The sequence below is a fragment of the Anomaloglossus baeobatrachus genome, chromosome 5, assembly GCF_048569485.1.
Source record: "Anomaloglossus baeobatrachus isolate aAnoBae1 chromosome 5, aAnoBae1.hap1, whole genome shotgun sequence".
NCBI lineage: Eukaryota > Metazoa > Chordata > Amphibia > Anura > Aromobatidae > Anomaloglossus > Anomaloglossus baeobatrachus.
In genome coordinates, this window is record NC_134357.1 from 577,302,391 (window position 1) to 577,322,162 (window position 19,772).

At 47.8% G+C, this 19,772-nt stretch overlaps 1 protein-coding gene across 1 annotated transcript; it reads left to right on the forward strand.

The window, feature by feature from the left end:
• The first annotated feature begins 8,251 nt into the window (after nucleotides 1-8,251).
• Nucleotides 8,252-18,166, forward strand: LOC142312443 (uncharacterized). Its single transcript, XM_075351386.1, has 6 exons — nucleotides 8,252-8,397; nucleotides 8,527-8,706; nucleotides 8,788-8,911; nucleotides 8,991-9,088; nucleotides 9,286-9,376; nucleotides 16,402-18,166. The coding sequence occupies exons 1-6, from the start codon at nucleotides 8,320-8,322 to the stop codon at nucleotides 17,925-17,927; spliced, it is 2,097 nt and encodes a 698-aa protein (XP_075207501.1). The 5' UTR covers nucleotides 8,252-8,319; the 3' UTR covers nucleotides 17,928-18,166.
• The last annotated feature ends 1,606 nt before the right edge of the window (nucleotides 18,167-19,772 follow it).

The window sequence follows — 19,772 nt, forward strand, 5'->3', positions numbered from 1 at the left end:
CCTGCACCAATTCCTAAGCCACATATTTATCTCCCTAATCTCCCGCTGTCTTTCTAGTGACGCTCGTGGCACCGATAGTATTTCTGAAAACACCACCTTGGAGGTCCTGTACTTCAGCTTCTCTCCTAGTACCCTGTAATCATTTTTAAGGACCTTCCACCTGCCTCTAAAGTTGTAATTAGTACCAATGTGCACCATGATTGCTGGATTTTCCCCAGCCCCACCCAGCAATCTATCAGATCCGCAATATGCTGAACCTGAGCACCCGGCAGACAACACACTGTTCGGCATTCATTGTCTCGACGAAAAATAACCTTGTCTGTCCACCTAATTATAGAGTCCCCTACCACCAAAATCCATCTGGCTTTTGCTGCACTCCTATTTCCCTCCTTCCTACAGCAGCCATTTTCCTGGTTGCTAGGAGCAACGTCCTGCTGTAGTGATCCTAGTCCTGGTCCTGCATTCCTAATATCAGCCACACAGGCATATTTACTAGGTTGTGCCAGATCAGGACCGGGCTCCCTGACACTTTTCCCCCTACTTCTTCTTCTGTTAGGCCGGTTTCACACATCCGGCTTTTTGCCGTTTTACCGGATCCGGCGCTCTCCCGTACAGATAATACAGTACAATGACAGCGCTGTAACTTCCGGGTCACATGCGCCGGTCACATGACAGCATGTGACCGGCGCTTATTGCTCTGTCATTGTACTGTATTAACTGTACGGGAGAGCGCCGGATCCGGCAAAACGGCAAAAAGCCGGATGTGTGAAACCGGCCTTACCCAGCTACCTACCTCTGGGTCCTGACCTTCCCCTCCTCCACCCTCCTCCATAGCACTGGCCCCAGCCAGAGCCGCTCAGTGAGCTCTAAACTCCTCTCCAGGTTTGCAATGCTCCTGAGTGTTGTGAGCTCATATTTAGATCAGTTACCTGGGCTTCCAAATATGTAACACGCTGACATCGAGTGCAGACATATTCACCCTCCAACGGCTGCTCAAGGCAGGCATACATCTGACAAGACACACACCTGGCAGCATTGTCCATGGAGCCGCTATTAAATGGGGATAAACAGCACAGATAAAAGCAAAAAACAATGGAAATACAATGGAAAACTCCAAACTCTGCTCTTGTGTCACACTATGATATTGTGCTTATACTATGGACTTACCGGCCCCCTCAGACTTTACTGCCCCTCACAAACTCAGGGACCCTCGCTTACTGTGGACGGGGGAAATAGTTCTGGTCGTACACACACGGCTCCGCACACCTCGTACACACACGGCTCTGCTCCGTACCCACACGGCTCCGCACACCTCGTACACACACGGCTCCACTCCATACCCACACGGCTCCGCTCTGTACACCTCATACACACACGGCTTTGCTCCGTACACCTCGTACACACACGGATCCACTCCGTACACCTCGAACACACACGGCTCTGCTCCGTACACCTCGTACACACACGGCTCCGCTCCGTACACCTCGTACACACACATTGGTCCGCTCCGTACACCTCGTACACACACATTGGTCCGCTCCGTACACAAACGGCTCCGCTCCGTACGCCTCGTACACGCACGGCTCCGCTCTGTACACACACGGCTCCGCTCCGTACACCTCATACACACACGCGGCTCCTCTCCGTACACCTCGTACACGCACGGCTCCGCTCCGTACACCTCATACACACACGGCTCCGCTCCGTACACCTCATACACGCACGGCTCTGCTCCGTACACCTCGTACACACACGGCTCTGTTCCGTACACCTCGTACACACACGGCTCCGTTCCGTACACCTCGTACACACACGGCTCCGTTCCGTACACCTCGTACACACACGGCTCCGCTCCGTACACCTCGTACACACACGGCTCCGCTCCGTACACCTCGTACCCACACGGCTCCGCTCCGTACACCTCGTACACACACGGCTCCGCTCCGTACACCTCGTACACACACGGCTCTGCTCCGTACACCTCGTACACACACGGCTCCGCTCCGTACACCTCGTACACACACGGCTCCGCTCCGTACACCTCGTACACACACGGCTCCGCTCCGTACACCTCGTACACACACGGCTCTGCTACATCCACACTGTAAACCCCTCCTGACCCCACACATAAACCTCCCCTCATCCAGCACCATGACAACCAGCACAGCAGAGTCCTGCATACACTGAGGAGCTGATCATGTGACCCCTGACTCCTCCCCTCCATGTGACATCATCACAGGTCCTGGAAGCACAGAGCAGCCATATATCTAGTGTGCGGCTCTGCAGGTGGAGGTAGGTGCAGGGTATTATATATCTAGTGTGCGGCTCTGCAGGTGGAGGTAGGTGCAGGGTATTATATATCTAGTGTGCAGCTCTGCAGGTGGAGGTAGGTGCAGGGTATTATATATCTAGTGTGCGGCTCTGCAGGTGGAGGTAGGTGCAGGTTATTATATATCTAGTGTGCGGCTCTGCAGGTGGAGGTAGGTGCAGGGTATTATATATCTAGTGTGCGGCTCTGCAGGTGGAGGTAGGTGCAGGGTATTATATATCTAGTGTGCGGCTCTGCAGGTGGAGGTAGGTGCAGAGTATTATATATCTAGTGTGCGGCTCTGCAGGTGGAGGTAGGTGCAGGGTATTATATATCCAGTGTGCGGCTCTGCAGGTGGAGGTAGGTGCAGGGTATTATATATCTAGTGTGCGGCTCTGCAGGTGGAGGTAGGTGCAGGGTATTATATATCTAGTGTGCGGCTCTGCAGGTGGAGGTAGGTGCAGGGTATTATATATCTAGTGTGCGGCTCTGCAGGAGGAGGTAGGTGCAGGGTATTATATATCTAGTGTGCGGCTCTGCAGGTGGAGGTAGGTGCAGGGTATTATATATCTAGTGTGCGGCTCTGCAGGTGGAGGTAGGTGCAGGGTATTATATATCTAGTGTGCGGCTCTGCAGGTGGAGGTAGGTGCAGGGTATTATATATCTAGTGTGCGGCTCTGCAGGTGGAGGTAGGTGCAGGGTATTATATATCTAGTGTGCGGCTCTGCAGGTGGAGGTAGGTGCAGGGTATTATATATCTAGTGTGCGGCTCTGCAGGTGGAGGTAGGTGCAGGGTATTATATATCTAGTGTGCGGCTCTGCAGGTGGAGGTAGGTGCAGGGTATTATATATCTAGTGTGCGGCTCTGCAGGTGGAGGTAGGTGCAGGGTATTATATATCTAGTGTGCGGCTCTGCAGGTGGAGGTAGGTGCAGGGTATTATATATCTAGTGTGCGGCTCTGCAGGTGGAGGTAGGTGCAGGGTATTATATATCTAGTGTGCGGCTCTGCAGGTGGAGGTAGGTGCAGGGTATTATATATCTAGTGTGCGGCTCTGCAGGTGGAGGTAGGTGCAGGGTATTATATATCTAGTGTGCGGCTCTGCAGGTGGAGGTAGGTGCAGGGTATTATATATCTAGTGTGCGGCTCTGCAGGTGGAGGTAGGTGCAGGGTATTATATATCTAGTGTGCGGCTCTGCAGGTGGAGGTAGGTGCAGGGTATTATATATCTAGTGTGCGGCTCTGCAGGTGGAGGTAGGTGCAGGGTATTATATATCTAGTGTGCGGCTCTGCAGGTGGAGGTAGGTGCAGGTTATTATATATCTAGTGTGCGGCTCTGCAGGTGGAGGTAGGTGCAGGGTATTATATATCTAGTGTGCGGCTCTGCAGGAGGAGGTAGGTGCAGGGTATTATATATCTAGTGTGCGGCTCTGCAGGTGGAGGTAGGTGCAGGGTATTATATATCTAGTGTGCGGCTCTGCAGGTGGAGGTAGGTGCAGGGTATTATATATCTAGTGTGCGGCTCTGCAGGTGGAGGTAGGTGCAGGGTATTATATATCTAGTGTGCGGCTCTGCAGGTGGAGGTAGGTGCAGGGTATTATATATCTAGTGTGCGGCTCTGCAGGAGGAGGTAGGTGCAGGGTATTATATATCTAGTGTGCGGCTCTGCAGGTGGAGGTAGGTGCAGGGTATTATATATCTAGTGTGCGGCTCTGCAGGTGGAGGTAGGTGCAGGGTATTATATATCTAGTGTGCGGCTCTGCAGGTGGAGGTAGGTGCAGGGTATTATATATCTAGTGTGCGGCTCTGCACGTGGAGGTAGGTGCAGGGTATTATATATCTAGTGTGCGGCTCTGCAGGTGGAGGTAGGTGCAGGGTATTATATATCTAGTGTGCGGCTCTGCAGGTGGAGGTAGGTGCAGGGTATTATATATCTAGTGTGCGGCTCTGCAGGTGGAGGTAGGTGCAGGGTATTATATATCTAGTGTGCGGCTCTGCAGGTGGAGGTAGGTGCAGGGTATTATATATCTAGTGTGCGGCTCTGCAGGTGGAGGTAGGTGCAGGGTATTATATATCTAGTGTGCGGCTCTGCAGGTGGAGGTAGGTGCAGGGTATTATATATCTAGTGTGCGGCTCTGCAGGTGGAGGTAGGTGCAGGGTATTATATATCTAGTGTGCGGCTCTGCAGGTGGAGGTAGGTGCAGGGTATTATATATCTAGTGTGCGGCTCTGCAGGTGGAGGTAGGTGCAGGGTATTATATATCTAGTGTGCGGCTCTGCAGGTGGAGGTAGGTGCAGTGTATTATATATCTAGTGCGCGGCTCTGCAGGTGGAGGTAGGTGCAGGGTATTATATATCTAGTGTGCGGCTCTGCAGGTGGAGGTAGGTGCAGGGTATTATATATCTAGTGTGCGGCTCTGCAGGTGGAGGTAGGTGCAGGGTATTATATATCTAGTGTGCGGCTCTGCAGGTGGAGGTAGGTGCAGGGTATTATATATCCAGTGTGCGGCTCTGCAGGTGGAGGTAGGTGCAGGGTATTATATATCTAGTGTGCGGCTCTGCAGGTGGAGGTAGGTGCAGTGTATTATATATCTAGTGCGCGGCTCTGCAGGTGGAGGTAGGTGCAGGGTATTATATATCTAGTGTGCGGCTCTGCAGGTGGAGGTAGGTGCAGGGTATTATATATCTAGTGTGCGGCTCTGCAGGTGGAGGTAGGTGCAGGGTATTATATATCCAGTGTGCGGCTCTGCAGGTGGAGGTAGGTGCAGGGTATTATATATCTAGTGTGCGGCTCTGCAGGTGGAGGTAGGTGCAGTGTATTATATATCTAGTGTGCGGCTCTGCAGGTGGAGGTAGGTGCAGGGTATTATATATCTAGTGTGCGGCTCTGCAGGTGGAGGTAGGTGCAGGGTATTATATATCCAGTGTGCGGCTCTGCAGGTGGAGGTAGGTGCAGGGTATTATATATCTAGTGTGCGGCTCTGCAGGTGGAGGTAGGTGCAGTGTATTATATATCTAGTGTGCGGCTCTGCAGGTGGAGGTAGGTGCAGGGTATTATATATCTAGTGTGCGGCTCTGCAGGTGGAGGTAGGTGCAGGGTATTATATATCTAGTGTGCGGCTCTGCAGGTGGAGGTAGGTGCAGGGTATTATATATCTAGTGTGCGGCTCTGCAGGTGGAGGTAGGTGCAGGGTATTATATATCTAGTGTGCGGCTCTGCAGGTGGAGGTAGGTGCAGGGTATTATATATCTAGTGTGCGGCTCTGCAGGTGGAGGTAGGTGCAGGGTATTATATATCTAGTGTGCGGCTCTGCAGGTGGAGGTAGGTGCAGGGTATTATATATCTAGTGTGCGGCTCTGCAGGTGGAGGTAGGTGCAGGGTATTATATATCTAGTGTGCGGCTCTGTAGGTGGAGGTAGGTGCAGGGTATTATATATCTAGTGTGCGGCTCTGCAGGAGGAGGTAGGTGCAGGGTATTATATATCTAGTGTGCGGCTCTGCAGGTGGAGGTAGGTGCAGGGTATTATATATCTAGTGTGCGGCTCTGCAGGAGGAGGTAGGTGCAGGGTATTATATATCTAGTGTGCGGCTCTGCAGGTGGAGGTAGGTGCAGGGTATTATATATCTAGTGTGCGGCTCTGCAGGTGGAGGTAGGTGCAGGGTATTATATATCTAGTGTGCGGCTCTGCAGGTGGAGGTAGGTGCAGGGTATTATATATCTAGTGTGCGGCTCTGCAGGTGGAGGTAGGTGCAGGGTATTATATATCTAGTGTGCGGCTCTGCAGGTGGAGGTAGGTGCAGGGTATTATATATCTAGTGTGCGGCTCTGCAGGTGGAGGTAGGTGCAGGGTATTATATATCTAGTGTGCGGCTCTGCAGGTGGAGGTAGGTGCAGGGTATTATATATCTAGTGTGCGGCTCTGCAGGTGGAGGTAGGTGCAGGGTATTATATATCTAGTGTGCGGCTCTGCAGGTGGAGGTAGGTGCAGGGTATTATATATCTAGTGTGCGGCTCTGCAGGTGGAGGTAGGTGCAGGGTATTATATATCTAGTGTGCGGCTCTGCAGGTGGAGGTAGGTGCAGGGTATTATATATCTAGTGTGCGGCTCTGCAGGTGGAGGTAGGTGCAGGGTATTATATATCTAGTGTGCGGCTCTGCAGGTGGAGGTAGGTGCAGGGTATTATATATCTAGTGTGCGGCTCTGCAGGTGGAGGTAGGTGCAGGGTATTATATATCTAGTGTGCGGCTCTGCAGGTGGAGGTAGGTGCAGGGTATTATATATCTAGTGTGCGGCTCTGCAGGTGGAGGTAGGTGCAGGGTATTATATATCTAGTGTGCGGCTCTGCAGGTGGAGGTAGGTGCAGGGTATTATATATCTAGTGTGCGGCTCTGCAGGTGGAGGTAGGTGCAGGGTATTATATATCTAGTGTGCGGCTCTGCAGGTGGAGGTAGGTGCAGGGTATTATATATCTAGTGTGCGGCTCTGCAGGTGGAGGTAGGTGCAGGGTATTATATATCTAGTGTGCGGCTCTGCAGGTGGAGGTAGGTGCAGGTTATTATATATCTAGTGTGCGGCTCTGCAGGTGGAGGTAGGTGCAGGTTATTATATATCTAGTGTGCGGCTCTGCAGGTGGAGGTGTGTGGAGATTCCCCATTACTGGGGCAGGCGGCATTAACCCCTTCAGCTCTGAGACTTTCTTAGAGTTTTTCTTTCGCTGATTTCTATGAATCGTGAGGTTTTTGTTCCTTTTCCTCTGATAGATACAAACGCCCCAACTATGAGAGGCCGGAAGTGAGGAAACCCATCTGCCCTCAGTCCTCGCCCCTTTCTGCCCTCAGTCCCCGGCCCCTTTCTGCCCTCGGTCCCCGGCCCCTTTCTGCCCTCGGTCCTCGGCCCCTTTCTGCCCTCGGTCCTCGGCCCCTTTCTGCCCTCCGTCCTCGGCCCCTTTCCGCCCTCCGTCCTCGGCCCCTTTCCGCCCTCCGTCCTCGGCCCCTTTCCGCCCTCCGTCCTCGGCCCCTTTCCGCCCTCCGTCCTCGGCCCCTTTCCGCCCTCCGTCCTCGGCCCCTTTCCGCCCTCCGTCCTCGGCCCCTTTCCGCCCTCCGTCCTCGGCCCCTTTCCGCCCTCCGTCCTCGGCCCCTTTCCGCCCTCCGTCCTCGGCCCCTTTCCGCCCTCCGTCCTCGGCCCCTTTCCGCCCTCTGTCCTCGGCCCCTTTCCGCCCTCTGTCCTCGGCCCCTTTCCGCCCTCGGTCCTCGGCCCCTTTCCGCCCTCGGTCCTCGGCCCCTTTCCGCCCTCGGTCCTCGGCCCCTTTCCGCCCTCGGTCCTCGGCCCCTTTCCGCCCTCGGTCCTCGGACCCTTTCCGCCCTCGCTCCTCGGACCCTTTCCGCCCTCGGTCCTCGGACCCTTTCCGCCCTCTGTCCTCGGCCCCTTTCCGCCCTCTGTCCTCGGCCCCTTTCCGCCCTCTGTCCTCGGCCCCTTTCCGCCCTCTGTCCTCGGCCCCTTTCCGCCCTCTGTCCTCGGCCCCTTTCCGCCCTCGGTCCTCGGCCCCTTTCCGCCCTCGGTCCTCGGCCCCTTTCCGCCCTCGCTCCTCGGACCCTTTCCGCCCTCGCTCCTCGGACCCTTTCCGCCCTCGCTCCTCGGACCCTTTCCGCCCTCGCTCCTCGGACCCTTTCCGCCCTCGGTCCTCGGACCCTTTTCGCCCTCGGTCCTCGGCCCCTTTCCGCCCTCGGTCCTCGGCCCCTTTCCGCCCTCGGTCCTCGGCCCCTTTCCGCCCTCGGTCCTCGGCCCCTTTCCGCCCTCGGTCCTCGGCCCCTTTCCGCCCTCGGTCCTCGACCCCTTTCCGCCCTCGGTCCTCGACCCCTTTCCCCTTATTCTCTCCAGTAATTGTATTATTACAGCGGATTCTTTATGATGTTACATCGTCATCTTCTCCCCATTCAGGTCCCTACAATATCGGATCCTCTCAGTGGAGATCTTCTATAGAAGAGAATTCTCCTGATTGCCCCGTGAAGGATGGATATGGACAGGGACAAGATGGCGGAGAGGATATTACACCTCACCCTAGAGATCCTCTTCCGGCTTACTGGAGAGGTGAGAGATTCTGATAACGTCACATTACATCATTCTTATCTATGGGAATAACAGATGGACAGAACTGGAGAGGTGAGGACTCTGGAAATGTCTGGAGTGAGATTTATTACTGTGTCTCTCCATAACCAGGATTACACAGTAGTGAAGAAGACCTCTAGTGAGCGCTATCAGGCCCCTGTGTCTGAGGGATGGGGAAGGCCCCTGAGCCCAATCACGGGGCCTCCACCTCACCCCCCGATACATGAGGACATCAATTACCAGAAGATCCTAGAACTCACCTACAAGATGATTGAGCTGCTGACTGGAGAGGTGACACTGCTGGGAATGCTGGGACATTATACAGTAACGCTATGAAGGGATCGGGGGTGACGGTATCATTGTATGTGTCAGGTTCCTATAAGGTGTCAGGACGTCACTGTCTATTTCTCCATGGAGGAGTGGGAGTATTTAGAAGGACACAAAGATCTGTACAAGGACGTCATGATGGAGGTTCCCCAGCCCCTCACATCACCAGGTAATAGGACTAAATACACACGGCCTATAATTATCTGTATGTAAGGAATGAATTCAGTCCCTGTATGTGTCTCCTCCAGTTCTATCCAGTAAGAGGACAACACCAGAGAGATGTCCCCATCCTCTTCTCCCACAGGACTGTAAACAAGAAGACCCCGATGTTCCTCAGGATCATCAGGTAGATGGAGAGAAGGGGCCATGAAATCCCCCTATGATGTGTAGACGGCTGTGAAGGTCTTGTGCTCAGTCTTGTTTTATCCTCCAGTATTATATGTGTTATACTTGTGTAATGAGAGCGGTGGAGATGGCAGGATTAGAGCTGATCATAGATGGGACTTCTCCATCTGTCTGTGACTTTTACAATATTTGTTTTAGGGGGAAGATCTGCCCCATATTAATACTACAGAGACATATGTGAGGGGTGATGAGCGGAGTAAAGAGGAGATTCCTACAGATAACCGCCCAGGTGAGTAGTGACCACGAAATGCAGAGAAGTCACAGATTCTTCTCAGTCCTCGGCTGTGGCTGATTTATCGGTGGTGTAGTTCGGCCATATCACAATCAAGTGGTCCCCATTACTTTGGGCATTTGAGGTCCTTCTGTTGGGGTTAGAAGTCTTGTACCCACAGCTGCCCAGATCTGTAAACTAGAAATTAAATGGCAGCGTACGTAGAATGTGCGGACAAGTTTGAAAATCACTTGTAGAATGATATTATGATGGCCTGTAGGAGATATCGGAGGATGATGATGCTGTTTCCTTCCTAGAATCTTGGCATTATATAAGATGAATCTACCTTCTCTGTATTTTGTGCTGCTGAATGTGATAATTTGGTCCCTACAACACCAGGTCCAGTCTTTTTGATCAAACTTTGCTTTTACGATGGACAACATTAAATGTCCAGTGAGATCCAAGTGTGAATTTCTCTACAATAGTTTCCCTTTATTTTGACTTTTCAATTTTCTTTAAAACCGACTAACCTCAACAAAATTGCAATAAACTGCAAAAAAAGACCATTCCCCGTCTGCCGTGATCTATCCCTCAGCTGTGCGTGGCTGATGGCTCTAATCTACAGATAAGAGCCACCAAGCCACATCCTCTAATCACCCAGAGATGTGTCACCGCTCGTTACTAATTATTTTACTGATGAAGACGGATGAGTTTGATCATTTCAGTAGATTTGTTATTGTCTATACTCAGTTATTCACTACAGTAGTTAGCGCCCAAAACAATCTGATTTCACCACTTACCGCACCCAGTTTTTCCGTTCCTAACGAGGTGATCACTTTGGAACCTTCTTCTGATTCCAATGATTCGGAGATATTTGTTCTGTGACACATTGTACTTTATGTTTCTGGCAATTTTAGGTTGTAATTTTCAAACTTTAAAGTTTTATGCTCTTAAGATAGAAACCACACAAAATAGTTAAATAACATTTACCTTATTCCTACTTTAGGGCGGCAGCATTTTTCAAACATCCTTTTATTTTTTAGATGCTAGAAGGCTTAAAAGTTTAGAAACAAGTGTTTATATTTTCAAATAAATCAACAAAACTTATTTTCCAGGTCGTTTCTCATGACAGCATCATAGCAGGTTGCTCCTCATATCCTCTATAGGGACAGGACACACACGAGAGGTTAAAAGCCTCTCCCACCCTCACCCTCCCAGTATTTTTCCTGTCCCTATAACAGGAGAGACGCAGGAGGTAGTGCAGCAGCGTGAGGCACCTACCTGGAGACTGACTCGGGAGGATTGGGGGGTTCACCTTTCTCCTTCCTCCTGTAAAGTGGTCCGAGGCCTACACCTCTTCCAGGGAAGTCCTAACCCTGCCCCAGTAGAGCGGGACAATGCTTCTGGCGCCAGCTGCTTCCTTCGCATAAGGGCTGTTGGCGTCCTGCCATGATGGCCGCGACTGCTTATGGTGATGTGCAGTGCGTGCCTTCCACTCCAGAACGCACTTCGGGTGCTGTCATGATGGACTCCTGGAAATACAATTACCAGTAGGTGTAATTCCTGTTTTTTGGATAACAATTCACTTTTAAAATTACTTTCAGGGATCTAGATTTTAGAAAATTGCTCTCTTCATAGTATCAAACACCACATTCAGGAATTAACACAAAGTGGAATGCAAAAAAGCAATGTAGATTTTTCAATATAATTTTGGTTTGATCATAATTTTTTCATTTTCACAAAGGGTAACAGGAAACAAATGGAACTTACTAATTATTTTCCACTTTCTCCTGAATCTGACAATACCCGATATTCGGCTGTACAGTACTGTCTGGGCACATGGCCGAGATCAGAAAGGAAAGAGTCGATTTAGTTTTTGGAACACAGATTTTGCAGTCAAAAACTAGTTTACAGGTAGAAAGTTACGAGGGTAGTGCTTGTGGTCACCTGGCAGCTCAAGACATGGCAACCATGAACAGACTTGGACTATATAATAATATACTAATTTTTATTTCTATAGCGCCAACATATTCCACAGCGCTTTACTGTCTATTCGGCTTTTCAGATCCTAGTGACTACTTTGAACATCACCCTTTAACCCCTATTCATGGATCTGGACTTACACAGGGACCCCTAGTCTGGGGCCACAGAGTTAGCTGCTGCTTGAGTGCGAGATGGCAAGAAGAATAGTCAGGTAGTCGGGTCAGAACCAGGAGGCAGAGAAAATAGAAAATCAGAAGATGTAAGAGTAGTCAGCAAACAGATCGGGAAGAGAACAGGAAACGGAGGATGTGAACACACAGGACTGAACCAGAGGAGAGCAAGGCTGTATCTGGCAGCTTCCAGCAATATACTTCCAGCTCTAGTAGGGTGTGGTGCTTTCCAATTGGCTGATGCAGAGAGCAGATTACCTCAGCTGGACTGCACACACTGCCAGACTGGATTGTACTACACATCCCAGCCACCCTAATCTTAGGGACTAGACAGAGCCTGCACCACCTGTAGCGTCAGGTTCTGACATCTCCATCACCAGCTCCACCGGCAGAATGAATAAGGCCGTACCTGGTGACAGAAGCTGATGTCGCTAGAGCAGATCCCAGAGGAGATCTGGCACACCATTTGCACAAGCCCAGAACAGCAGAAAACCAGAGCAGAAGAAAGTGTCGTAAAGTGACTCCATTTTGGAAATTATAGCCCTCAGTGAATTTCTCCATAGTTGTAGTGACTAGAGTTGATCGAACCCACCAAAAACCGGGACCGGCGGATCACAGCCAGATTTTAAAAAGAGTCCGATCCGCTCCAGAATCCAGTGCCCATAAAAGTCAATGGGGACCAGAATTCGGAGATTAAAAATGTTTGTGGAGGGGATAGGTAGGTACAGTGCTGGCCCAAAGTATTCGCACCCCTGCAATTCTGTCAGATAATACTCAGTTTCTTCTTGAAAATGATTGCAATCACAAATTCTTTGGTATTATTATCTTCATTTATTTTGCTTGCAATGAAAAAACACAAAAGAGAATGAAACAAAAATCAAATATTGCTCATTTCACACAAAACTCCAAAAATGGGCCAGACAAAAGTATTGGCACCCTTAGCCTAATACTTGGTTGGTTGCACAACCTTTAGCCAAAATAACTGCGAACAACCGCTTCCGGTAACCATCAATGAGTTTCTTACAATGCTCTGCAGGAATTTTAGACCATTCTTCTTTGGCAAACTGCTCCAGATCCCTGAGATTTGAAGGGTGCTTTCTCCAAACAGCCATTTTGAGATCTCTCCACAGGTGTTCTATGGGATTCAGGTCTGGACTCATTGCTAGCCACTTTAGTAGTCTCCAGTGCTTTCTATCAAACCATTTTCTAGTGCTTTTTGAAGTGTGTTTTGGGTCATTGTCCTGCTGGAAGACTCATGACCTCTGAGGAAGACCCATCTTTCTCACACTGCACCCTACATTATGCTGCAAAATTTGTTGGTAGTCTTCAGACTTCATAATGACATGCACACAGTCAAGCAGTCCAGTGCCAGAGGCAGCAAAGCAACCCCAAAACATCAGGGAACCTCCGCCATGTTTGACTGTAGGGACCGTGTTATTTTTTTGAATGCCTCTTTTTTTTTTTCCTGTAAACTCTATGTTGATGGCTTTTCCCAAAAAGCTCTACTTTTGTCTCATCTGACCAGAGAACATTCTTCCAAAACGTTTTAGGCTTTCTCAGGTAAGTTTTGGCAAACTCCAGCCTGGCTTTTTTATGTCTCAGGGTAAGAAGTGGGGTCTTCCTGGGTATCCTACCATACAGTCCCTTTTCATTCAGACGCTGACGGATAGTACGGGTTGACACTATTGTACCCTTGGACTGCAGGGCAGCTTGAACTTGTTTGGATGTTAGTCGAGGTTCTTTATCCACCATCCGCACAATCTGGCGTGGAAATCTCTTGTCAATTTTTCTTTTCCTTGCACATCTAGGGAGGTTAGCCACAGTGCCATGGGCTTTAAACGTCTTGACACTGCGCACCGTAGACACAGGAACTTTCAGGTCTTTGGAGATGGACTTGTAGCCTTCAGATTGCTCATGCTTCCTCACAATTTGGAGTCTCAAGTTCTCAGACAGTTCTTTGGTCTTCTTTCTTTTCTCCATGCTCAATGTGGTACACACAAGGACACAGGACCGAGGTTCAGTCAACTTTAATCCATGTCAACTGGCTACAAGTGTGATTTAGTTATTGCCAACACCTGTTAGGTGCCACAGGTAAGTTACAGGTGCTGTTAATTACACAAATTAGAGAAGCATCACATGATTTTTTCAAACAGTGCCAATACTTTTGTCCACCCCCTTGTTATCTTTGGTGTTGAATTATATCCAATTTGGCTTTATGACGATTTTTTTTTTTTTTTTTCATTGAAGACAAATTAAATGAAGATAATAATACCAAAGAATTTATGATTGCAATCATTTTCAAGAAGAAACTGAGTATTATCTGACAGAATTGCAGGGGTGCCAATACTTTTGGCCAGCACTGTAGGAGCGAGCGTGGCATATTCAGAGTTGCTGTCATGGCGGCAAACTCCTTCCGGGTCATGTTTTTCCCTTCCGGAGCCAACAATTCAATATTCACTACTTTACCCACCCATCGGCGCGTGTAATTGGTTTCTGTTAGACATGCCCCCATCCTGAGTGGCAGCGTGTCAACTAACCGCAACCAATCACAGGCGCCAGGACAGCCAGTGGGCGGGGAAAGCAGTGTATCTCTCGCATGTGTGACTCCGGCTTTTTTTTTTTTTAAAATAAATAATTTAAAAAAAAAAAAAGACGTGCGGTCCCCCTTAATTTTCATCCCCAGCCATATTAAGGCCGGCTGGAGGCTGGTATGCTCAGCCCGCAGCAGCCCGGTATTGCTGCATATGTTAGATGTGACAATCCCGGTACATTACCGGCCCTTTCTGGTGGTGTGATGCGGTGCCAATCGGGGTAATAGGAGGTTAACAGCAGCGCACAGCTAGGTTGTGATGGCACGGGCGCCTATGAGTTACCAGCATCACAAACCTGTAAATGAATGTAAATAAACAAGACAGAGAAAAATCCTTTATTTTGCATAAAGTACAAAAGGCACTACTTTATTAAGCCCAAACACCCTGCAGCTCCTGCGTAATCCACACAAGGTTCGATGACGACACATCCGGCTCTGTTACATCTCACAGCTAGCAGCCATAGAGAAGACTGCCAGCTCTGAGTGTAGCCTATTACTGAGCCGCAATGAGCGATGACTGCAGCAGAGACTGTTACAGGCTGTAGGGGCACGTCAACCTGGAACCAATCACAGATGAGAGGATGTCCGGTGGGCGTGGAAAACACGTAAAGATGTGTGTATGCAATGCACAGTACAGGAAGTGAATGCGCGACCCGGAAGCAGTGTGCCGCCATTAAACCGAGTCTCGATAAGTATGAAACTCTCACTTATTTCTTCTTTTATTTTTACTTTAATTGCCGAATCTGGATCGTGCACCCAGAACTCCGGGCCTGGGTCCGGCACTCAGAGTGTTGAAACCGCGCGGATCCGGACTTTTACAGTCCGGATCCTCTCAGCCCTAGTAGTGACTATTTTGACTGACAGGCACTTTCCAGGAATTAGCACGCAGTGGATGTTGGAGAGTGAAAATTGCAGATACAGTATATCACAAAAGTTAGTACACCTCTCATGTTTTTGTAAATAATGAATTCTATATTTTCATGGGACAACACTGAAGATCTGACACTTACATGTAATGTACAGTGTCAGTGTGCAGCTTGTGTAACAATGTAAATTGCCATTACTGTCAAAAGTGCTGGCAACAAGCATGAGTACCCCTAAGTGAAATGGCCACATTGTGCTCAAATTATGCTGGACTTCCGGCCGCTGAGAACGAGGCTTGGAATGGAGCGCATGTATTGCCTGTCAGGAAATGAGGAGGAGTTCCCTCCTCCGCTCCCCAACGTCCAGATGCTGTGGGTGTGTTTCTGAATGGAACACACACCGAGCAATGCAGGAAATGAAGTGACTAAATGATAAGGTAATCACCGTTATGGTGGATACTGTGGGCGTGTTTCCTAATGGAACGCACGCCGTGCAATCCAGGAAGTGAAGGGAGCTAATGGCGAGGCGATTGCAATTTTCAATGGAATTGATACCAGGTGAGATAAAACGGGCATGATTGGACTAGATGTAATGTTAACATTTATAAAAGACCCCATTTGAGAGACGTCAGGCTCTCTAATACTATGAGCAGATGATAGCTGGGTATAAGAACCTCATCTACAGTAAGCATTATGTCCCCTGAAGAGTCGTTTAAGACGAAATGCGTCGGGACGCTGATAGGGTCAATGTAGGGGTCCAGCGTTACAGATCTAGCTGTGGACCGTCGTTGTTAGGTCGGGAGCTTGGGGTACCAGACAGCTCTTTTATTTTCTCCAGGAGGTCTTAGGGACAGCTAAATTTGGAGAAAGGCCCTGGACCCAATTTCCTGGTGGAAGACTCTGTATACCCTGACCTAATAGGGCGCGGTGAGATCTGTCCTAGTCCTTGTATTGTATTATATACTGTCCCGTGTGTTTGACCGCTGTCAGCACCCTGTGGAAAATGTATATATTTATTTAGGTCTATTCTGTTGCTTTTGCGGTGTTTTTTTTTTTTACCTAGGACCACTATCCAGTACTTGATAGCAAATGTAATAGTATTGTTTTCTGTTTTTTTTTTTTTTTTTTTTCTTGTGTTTCTTTGTATGACTATATGTGGCTGTTGCAGAGGCCCCCATCTATGGGCCAGTATAGTGCCAGAGGTAATCTATAGGGCATTATTGCTATATGCTGGTCCAGCTAAATAGTTTGGGAACCCTGACCGCTTATTGAGTTTACGTAAATCCAAGCGAAGAAAGAATTTTCTTCCTTTTAAAATTTCTATATTAATAAAGATTTAAATTTTATGATGCTATTTGATTAATATTTATCTGATTTGGTAGTGCTGTTGCAACAAGCATATTTTATGAAAAAAATAACAGGTTTTATTCTTAACAGATGACTGTACCATGAGACCAGTGGGACGACTGACATCTTCAATTTATAAGTCAGATGACCTTGAGATCACACAGGATTCAACTAAAGTGAATGCCATTATTCCAGATATCCCATCTTCCTTTCACAGCAAAGATCTATCATCTGAACCTATGAAACGGGTCCTCTCTTCTGAATCTTTCCAGACTACTAAAATAAATAAAAGTCACAAAAAAGGCAGTAGGAAACTAACTGCTCTTAAAGGAAAGAAGCCAATTTCACAATTAAAGAATAGAAATAGTTTTCCCCTTGAAACATCATTTGTTAAACATCAAACAATTCACACAGAGGAGAAGACATTTTCTTGTTCCAAATGTAAGAAATATTTTACTCAGAAATCAAACCTTCTAAAACATCAGAGAACTCACACACGGGAGAATCCATATTCATGTTCCGAATGTGGGAAATGTTTTAACCAGAAATCAGATCTTGTTAGACATCAAAGAACTCATACAGGGGAGAAGCCATTTTCATGTTCAGAATGTGTGAAATGTTTTACCCGGAAATCAAATCTTGTTATACATCAAAGAACTCATACAGGGGAGAAACAATTTTCATGTTCACAATGTGGGAAATTTTTTATCAATGAATCAAATCTTGTTACACATCAAAGAACTCATATGGGGGAGAAGTCATTTTCATGTTCAGAATGTGGGAAATATTTTAACACCAAATCAAGTCTTATTACACATCACAGAACTCACACAGGTGAGAAGCCTTTTTCATGTTCAGAATGCGGGAAAAGTTTTAGCCAGAAAATAAGTCTTGTTAACCATGAGATAATTCATACTAGGGAGAAGTCATATTCATGTTCAGAATGTGGAAAATGTTTTAACCGGAAATCAAATCTTCTTACACATCAAAGTACTCATACAGGGGAAAAGTCATTTTCATGTTCAGAATGTGGAAAAAGTTTTAACTGGAAAAAAAATCTTGTTACACATCAGAGTACTCATACAGGGGAGAAGTCATTTTCATGTTCAGAATGTGGGAAATGTTTTAACCAAAAATCACATCTTGTTACACACCAGAGAACTCACACAGGGGAGAAGCCATATTCATGTTCAGAATGTGGGAAATGTTTTAACCGAAAATCACTTCTTGTTACACACCAGAGAACTCACACAGGGGAGAAGCCTTTTTCATGTTTAGAATGTGGGAAATGTTTTGCAGATGAATCACAATTTGTTACACACCAGAGAACTCACACAGGGGAGAAGCCATATTCATGTTCAGAATGTGGGAAATGTTTTAACCAGAAATCAGATCTTGTTAGACACCAGAGAACTCACACAGGGGAGAAGCCTTTTTCATGTTCAGAATGTGGGAAATGTTTTACCCAAAAATCGCAACTTGCTAAAAACACCACAGAATTCACACAGGGGAGAAATCCTTGCCATGTTCAGAATGAGGGAAATATTTTACAAACTAATGACTTCTTTTTAAATATCACAAAACTCACAAGGGCCATTATCATACCTAGAAGGTGAGAAATGTTTTACTTGAAAATTATAATTTGTTGACCACTAAGAAAAATTCACATGGGGAGAAACCATATATTTGGCAAGCAGGACAAGAAAACACAAAAGAGACAGTCAAAGTAAAGGCAAGTAAGTACATGAAAAGGAAAGCATGTTAGAAGTTACATTAGAGTCAAAATATATTCAGTTACTAATAGATGTCTGTTTTCTAAAAATCCAATAAAAAGCAATATTCCATGTGCACTGAACATTTCACATTGTTATATATTTATATAATCACTATATAGAGAAGCAGGGCTGCCATCAGGGTATTACTACTGTGACTCCTGTAGTTTCATTCATCTGCTCACCGGGCCCCAAGGGCAGGGGCCACCATTAGGGCAATGAGGGGGGCCCGGGCCGCTAATAGAGAGCTGCCACCTCTCTTCATGCTCTGCAGAGCAGGACAGGAAACGTACCGGACCACAATGGAGGCTGCAGGAGCTGAGAAGGTGAAGGACCTGTAAATTCAGGAACTTCCATGTCAGCTGACTAATCATGTGCCTGATCTCATGACAGGGAAAGTGACTGGAACTTCTGCAGCCTCCGTGCAGATCCCAGTGTCTCCTCTCCTGGTCTGCACCATCTGGAAATGCAAGATGAGGTAATGTGTGTGTGTGTGTGTGTGTGTGTACAGGCTGTGTGTAACATGGTGCTGCAGCCTGTGTGTGTGTATATGTGTAAAGGCAGTGTGTAATATTAGGGTGCTGCAGCGTGTGTGTGTGTGTGTGTGTGTACAGGCTGTGTGTAACATGGTGCTGCAGCCTGTGTGTGTGTGTGTGTGTGTGTGTGTGTGTACAGGGTGTGTGTAACATGGGGGTGCTGCAGCCTGTGTATGTGGGTGTACAGGCTGTGTGTAACATGGGGGTGCTGCAGCCTGTGTGTGTGTATATGTGTAAAGGCAGTGTGTAATATTAGGGTGCTGCAGCGTGTGTGTGTGTGTGTGTGTGTGTACAGGCTGTGTGTAACATGGTGCTGCAGCCTGTGTGTGTGTGTGTGTGTGTACAGGGTGTGTGTAACATGGGGGTGCTGCAGCCTGTGTGTGTGTGTACAGGCTGTGTGTAACATGGGGGTGCTGCAGCCTGTGTGTGTATATGTGTACAGGCTGTGTGTAATATTAGGGTGCTGCAGCGCGTGTGTGTGTGTGTGTGTGTGTACAGGCTGTGTGTAACATGGGGGTGCTGCAGCCTATGTGTGTATATGTGTACAGGCTGTGTGTAACATGGGGGGGCTGCAGCCTAGGTGTGTATATGTGTAGAAAAAAAGAGAGAAAGACATTGCATCACCTTGCACAGGTGCTCAGGAGAAAAGCGTCAATACAGAAAGGAATAACTCCGGCACACTGTATGTTTCCCAAAGAGAAAAAGATGGACACAAGAAAGTTGATTTCAAATCCTTTTCTTTTATTCAATGTGAAAAAGTGAAGAAGTGCTGTACAAAACAAAAGGTCTGCCAGGAACAACGTTTCGGCCAAGAGGCCTTCCTCCGGTCAGACAGACTGGATGTAGTGTTATATACAATAAAACAAAACAAAAGGAAATGCATCAATATGAATATACGGATAATGTTGACATAATACCATAATACAGTACAAAATGCATAAGTGAATCCTGAGGAGGGAACAGCAGAGAATCAAAGGATCACAACATCAAGAATATCAAGAGGGAGTAAATCTAGACATGTAAAAAGGAAATATACCGCGTATTATGGGTGTATATGGGATAAATACGTGATGAAGGTGGTACGCGGTGTAACTAATAGGTGAGGTGTCAGAGGCAGGAGAGCTCACCTAGAATGGACAGGAATCACTGGAGA